The sequence below is a fragment of the Sinocyclocheilus rhinocerous genome, unplaced genomic scaffold (genome assembly GCF_001515625.1).
Source record: "Sinocyclocheilus rhinocerous isolate Xijiao unplaced genomic scaffold, SAMN03320098_v1.1 scaffold184, whole genome shotgun sequence".
NCBI lineage: Eukaryota > Metazoa > Chordata > Actinopteri > Cypriniformes > Cyprinidae > Sinocyclocheilus > Sinocyclocheilus rhinocerous.
This window is the reverse complement of record NW_015659717.1, coordinates 93213-100044: the sequence shown is the minus strand read 5'-3', so window position 1 is coordinate 100044 and position 6832 is coordinate 93213. Positions and strand designations below refer to the sequence as shown.

The 6832-nt window shown below is 36.6% G+C and overlaps 1 protein-coding gene across 1 annotated transcript in view; it reads left to right on the top strand.

Moving 5' to 3' along the window:
* LOC107724178 (sodium/potassium-transporting ATPase subunit beta-1-interacting protein 3-like) overlaps window positions 1-6832 on the top strand; it is a 58445-nt gene that overhangs the window by 49064 nt on the left and 2549 nt on the right. Inside the window, exon 6 of the mRNA XM_016532986.1 lies at window positions 3404-3488. Coding sequence (XP_016388472.1) covers window positions 3404-3488 — 85 coding nt within the window. The remainder of the gene's footprint in view (window positions 1-3403; window positions 3489-6832) is intronic.

The following is a 6832-nucleotide window of genomic DNA, read 5'->3' as shown; positions in this document are numbered from 1 at the left end:
TATACTCTGATATTCCCTCCCAGCCTCATACTCACCGTCCCACAGCGACACCCCATAAGCACCACCACACTCACTTTACAATATGCATCTATGTAGCTTATGTGATATCAACATGTCAATTTATTATAAGCAACAGAAGACTTTAACAGCCAATGACATTTACAGCTGGGGAGACATTTACAGCTGATTTCTTACTGCTTAGTGTTAATAATTTAACTCAGCTAGTTACATTTATCTTAAGAATATGGTCCCTGGAGAATAGGTTTTATCAGCTGGTAATTTTCAATGCACATTTAAGAGTGCCTGTTTTTAAATTCCCTAGCCTGACTTTCAGTCCACAAGGTTGATCAGGAGTTCTAATGTCTCTCATCATCTGAAACAAGGAGATATAAACATTGTATTCGGTTTAACTGCTGTAGACACACACATACACAGTATGTGTGTTATCTCTCCCCTTATCTCGCATTCACTGATCCACTACACTAACGTTACTTAAGTTATTAGCTAGATATGTTGGCTTGAGAAAGCCAACATACTGTTATACTATTTAAACTTATTATTCTTCTGAGACCAATAATTTTCAACTGTAGCCTACTGTATATCCTCCTAGGGCTTTAATGCTACAGGCACCAAACTCGTCAGAGACATTGGAGCTGATCTGTAGTTTGTTTCTATATCTTTTCTAACTGATGAGACTTAAAGTTTTTTTTATAAATAATTATCAAAAGTCAAAGATTTCCCATATACTTGCATTGGCTGAGCAAAAATGCCCTCTCTAGAGGACAACTGCAGTCCACTAGAGGGAGCCACAGGATAAGAAATCTTTCAAATCCCCTCATTTACTTTCGTTTTCAGACAGTTACATTTACAAAGAATTGCATACTTTTCCTTTATGCCGCCAAGCAAAGCTAACATATTTGATCATGACCTGTCAGGTAGTGACTATCTGATGTCCAGAGGCCAGTGTGAAAGATGCTGGTGCGTCCTCACGAAGCGTAATAATTTGCACGTTTTTTTAAGCCTCGCCAATTAAAACATTCAAGCGATTCGTGTCATCTGTTGCAGCTGAAGCAGCAGCAGCTTCAGGGGCAGGCTTACGAAAACACCGAAAGAGTGTAGTTTGAGTTTGCTTTCGTTTCATATCTCCTTTAGTGATTCACATTCAATGCTGCGCAAGAGTTGCGCAATAGCACTGGTCATCAACAGAAACACGGCGTGATTTTCAAAAAGTAGGTGCTTCTCAACATGGACGGGGTGAATTTATGAATGAACGTGTGAAAGTTCTGTTACAAAACGATGTTGTTCCATTACTTATCCTCGCGCATTTTTAAGTGGGTATACGGAAATCCTTCACCTTTCCTAGTGGGTATACGGCGTATACCTGCGTATCACTTAGACTACACCACTGCTCTCAGGTTATATTAATAAAGCAATAAGCCCCAAGAAGCTGTGGTTTACAGTTTACAGACACGAAGCGGATTGCCTAAAACCCCCTTAGCTGTTATAAATTCACTGTAAACCACGGCTTCACGGGGCTTATTGCTTTTATAAAACGGTTATTCCATATACGTAGTAAGGTTCCACTAAATAAAACAGAGCAAATAAAGTGTAATGATATCAATAAAAACTGTATTCTTCCACCAAACAATGTAGTTCCTCAGAATCAGGTGTGGTTGCAACTAAGTGGTTGCCAAGCAACAGACAAACGTAAACAAAGGTGTATGTTTGTAGAGTAATTTACAACAGCTTCGAACGTGGCTCAGCCAATCAGAATCAAGGACTGGAACTATCCGTTTTATAACAATATTTTTTTAATACTTTAAGTGTTTCTTATAATATAATAATAATTTATGCATTTAGCAGTGCATATTATGCAATATTTTTTTTACCAGTGTTCCCTGGGAATCGAACCCACAATCTTTTGCACTGCTAACGCAATGCTCTACCACTGAGCCACATTTCATTTATGGGTGAACCAACCCTTTTCAGTTTAAACAAGTCTTAAAGTATATTTGTAAGTCGCTTTGGATAAAAGCGTCTGCTAAATGACTAAAAGTAAAGTAAAAGTATGAAGTACGTGTGAAGTTTTCCATTTACTCACATTAGTAGGAATAACTTCTGCCTTCCCAGCATTCCTCACATAGCAGCGCCGCTCATGCTCTCTGGAGCTCCACGGATCCTGCAAACACTAATGACACATTATGAGCTCAAAGCCTGTCGTTTGTGATAAACAAACCAGCCCTGCTATTTCCAACCTGCTGTATGTTTAATGTGCGTAAACATGAAGGTGAAATTGCTCTTGAGATTGTTGCGTCTGTTGCGGTTTTATGGATTGACTGAAAGGTTTGTTTGTGCTTTCACAGCTAAAACACATGTTCACTTACAGCATATCCCAATTCTCCTACTATTCAAGTATGCACTAAAATGCGTGCTTAACAAAGTGACTTTGATAACGGAGCCATCTTATTAGAGTCTAGCTAATTCCTTCATTATTTCTTCATAAAATCATTTCTTCATAAATTCCTTTGTATGGACAAGAATGGCCATTTGTGTTCACAATAGAAAATTAGTATTGTGAGATCAGAATGAATGAAGTTGAATACAAGATGACAATTGTAATTTATGAGTAAACAATCCCTTTAACTCACAAACTTCATAGTGCAATGGCTTGATGCATATTTCAAAACTCCCAGCAGAAATCCTACACGATTTGGGCACATTTGCACACTATTTTCAACATGCTGTGCTTTGGGGCTCATTCTAATCTCACTTATATTTAAAATAGGTGCTATTGGAATTGGGACACGGGGGCGATCTCTCCCTCTTTTTTTGCTGTATATAAGTTAGGAATGAGAGTGTGTGTGTCTGTATTCTCGGTGTGGAGTCTAGCACACCGGGCTGAATGAGGCCAGACATCTGATAATGAAAATCACTCATTCAGAAACCTGTTATTCATTCCTCTGTCTCTCTGTGTGTGTGTGTGTGTGTGTGTATATGTGTGTTTGTGTGTGTTTGTGTGTTTGTGTTTGTGTGTGTGTGTGTGAGAGAGAGAGAGAGGGAGGGAGTAAAATCGAACAGAGTTTTGTACAGATACAGAGAAAAAAACTTAATGTACTTGAATTTTAGTCAAACTTAGACAAATGTGTGTGTGTAAGAGTTATCATATCACATTTCATATGTACACACAGTTCATTGTTAATAATTGTCTGATTTGTGTAATGTGAAGTGTCTCAGTAGATATTACAGCATTAATGTTCACAATATTCATATTTCTGTCATGCATTATGTCTGTTAGTGGTTTTTACATAGCGATGATCATTTCATGTTTCATTTGTTCTCTTCATGGCTCATTGTCCTGTTTCATTTCTTTCATTCTTTAATTTCATCTTTTGTTTGGTTTCAGTTGATTTTATTGGTGGATTTGAGCCATTCCCACTCTACCATGTCAATGAGAAACCATCTCATCTTCTGTTAAAGCCAGTGCATCAGTAAGTACCTGTGTGTGTGTGTGTGTGTGTGTGTGTGTGTGTGTGTGGGGGGGGAATGCAGTATATGTACCACATGTGCACAAAATCTGGCAAAACCTCCTATTGAGGACATTTAAAGATGTCATCAGTTTGAAAATTTTCATAAATAATGTAAAATATGTAAGGAATAATTGACAATGGGCTGTTGAATTATTAATTTTGTGGCGAAAACATGGAAATAATTAGTTGTTTTTATCCTGTTGTTTGCTTTATTTGTTGCTTTATTTGCTAGGTCAGTGTTGTTGTGGGTTTTGGCTATTTTGCTGTTTTAGGCTGTAAAGGACCTTTGAAAAAACTGAAATCATTTTGGCAAAGTGAAGTGAAATCAAGACCCTCCTGGAACTCCTTTAGCCGTGCATTTCCTTGAAGCTAATTGCACACCTCAGAACATTCGTCAGCCAATCAGATTCAAGCATTCAACAGCCCCCTAGTATAAAAGTATTATCAATTAAAATAATTATAGTAATTATTTTAATTTACAGCTGTAATAAAAACAATTTAGGCGTCTATTGTATGTCCCTATTTAAAAATAAAATGTGTGTGTGAATGTGAATCCAATCAAACACACTCTGTGTGTGCGAGTTAAGTAAAATAGATCCTCTTACACTTGTCCCTGCTTGCCCCTTATCTGAAGCATTAATTAAAGTTAGTTTTCTTTTAATTAGTGTAAGTTCTTAATTAGTCCATTCATTAAGCATTCTGATCTCGTCCAGTGAGGGATTAGTCAAACAGTGGGAAGCTCGATCGAACAGTAAAAGAGCTTTTATATCAGCTTGGACATTTTTGTATTGTGATTGTTAAATGTGGACTATTTGTTAAAGCTCTCTAGTTTAACATGGAAAAAGTGCCAGTGTGTTGATATGCTTCCAGTTCAGTTTCATTTTTAACATGAGATCTATGCCAGCACTTTTATTGTTTATGTACTGCAGAAGCTTTTTAAGGTCAGATCTCGTTTTAAAGGCTGGCAGCCGGAAGCGGCGCAAAGTTTGGCCAACTTTCCTCGCTTTTATCATTAGTTATGTGCCAACTAGACTATTAGCATCTTCTTGAGAATAATAGTCTGCCCTGCTTTCTGCGGCTGGATGAGCCAGACTGCTGAAAACTGAACGGGTTATTGACGTGTAAATGTGTCCGGCCATGTATTCATCGTGCTAGAAAAGTTTTGTTCAGAATAACTTATTTAGTTTCAATAACACATTAGTAGTCTGAGGAAGCTGTTTTCATTTGAGACTGCATGTTCTCTTATTGCACTGAACATTATTAAAGAAGATCAAAGACACGTATTATATTAAAACGATTTTTTAAAGCCTTAAACCAAACCAACTAGCTCTAAGATGGATCATAACATTACAACATTATAAACAGGAATGAATATTACTCATCCCATGAATCATTGTGAATCATAGAAGTCAGGGTTTCCCAAACAGGGCTTTATGAGTTGAAAAAAGCTAATAATTGCATTAATTAAGCACTGCATTAATGTGTGAATCTGGGAATGCAGTGTGCGCTGTATTTACATTCAAATTAATATTGCAATAGTAAATGACAGCATTTCATCAGTGTTGTATCAAAATAAAAGCTTGAGAATTTGACGTTAAAATCTCAAGGCTTTTAACGTTTGAAAGTGAAAAAAAATGTAATTGGATATTTTTAATTTTACTTTTGTAACTTGAAGTGTTAGTTGGCTCTTATAAAGACTGAACCCTGAACACTTGGAAAGTAACTGTTTCCATTAGCAGTCGAGTCTTTGTTCTTTGTGTCTGAATGTTTCAGCAGAAGGCATTTTTTATTAAATTAAATAGCAGGTTAACTGGCAATCGCAGTATATGACAGAATAATCACAATAAAATTTTTGGCCAAGTTGTATAGCCATATATGTAAATGCATAAAAATACATATTAAATAGATTTAAGATAGAAGCAATCAAAAGAAAACATTGTTTACTTGCATGCCATTTGATCATCAGCCGATATCAGAGATCTGTGAATATGCAATGTTAAATTATTGAAATATTAACTTTGACTAAAAGGGGGGAAAAAATACTTTGGGAAATGTGTAGGGAAAAATAAACACAAGGATGCTAGGGTGTCTGTGTAAACGTCTAGAGAAGAAAAATGAATAATATAAAACAAAATTATTTTGCATAATTACTGTTTCATTGTGCTTTCTAAAGAAAATGGAAATCATGAGATTAATCATAATTATTTAGTAATTTTTATTTTTTAATCTTTTTTTTTTATTTTTTTACTTCTATACATGGACAGCGATGTCAAACAATCAGCCATAAATGGAAAACAAAAACAAACAAATAAACAAAAAAGCCTTAAATAAATGTCAATAAATTTTTTTATACATAAATATATTAATTAATAAATAAAATATTGTGTTACGGTATTTTAAGATAGTTTTATCTTTCTCTTAAGCATTCTACATACAGCTCCACCAATCTGGGGAAATAAGTTTTTTTTATTTATTTTTTTTGCTGACTTCAGTGTCACAGCTCAGTCACTACTGAAGTCTTTGGGATTGTTTGTGTGTGTGTGTGTGTGTGTGTGTGTGTTCCTGTGGATTTATCAACCAGTCAATGTTGTCAGGATGTCATTTTCCTGTGGCTCCAGAGTGATTAGTCACATGACAGTTATGGCTCAGGTGATTGGCTGAAAGAAATTACCTCAGAGCCGTCGAGTGCCCTCAAGCAGAGACAGCAACACGCAGGTCACATGCTTCCAGGAGGCCATTTGAGCAACTGCCATTGATATTAATGTGAATGCTTGAGGTATTATAGACCTACTTGTGTTTTACTCCAGAGAAGTTAGTTCTGACAGAGTGACAGGCCTGTTCATCTCTTGTAGAGGGGAACTATAAATCCCTCTGTAAATGCTTTTATGACTGAAAGGGTCTTGATCTCCTACTACCTGCTGCTATATACCCTCGATCTTACAGTATGAGTTTTATCTTGGTTTTGATGTGGGGAATATGGATCAGTGGAGTGGTTCCTCTGAGAACGGTCCTGGCCTCATTTCAATAAGCCTTAAATTATGCAGGCTTTGTAATGAATGTGTGCAGAAGAAGCCTTTTCAATATGTGCACATGGAGGTGCTAAACACATTATATTTGCCCCAGGGACATTTTTCATGACAGTTTAATCAGACTAGTTGCAAATGAGCGAAGTACTTGTCCTGTCTCTAGATACACAACCGTTTCACCATCACAGGGAGTTTAATAAATCACCCAGCAGGTGTCTGTGTGTGTGCGTGTGTGTGTGCGTGTGTGTCTGTGTGTGTGTGTGTGTGTGTGTGTGTGTG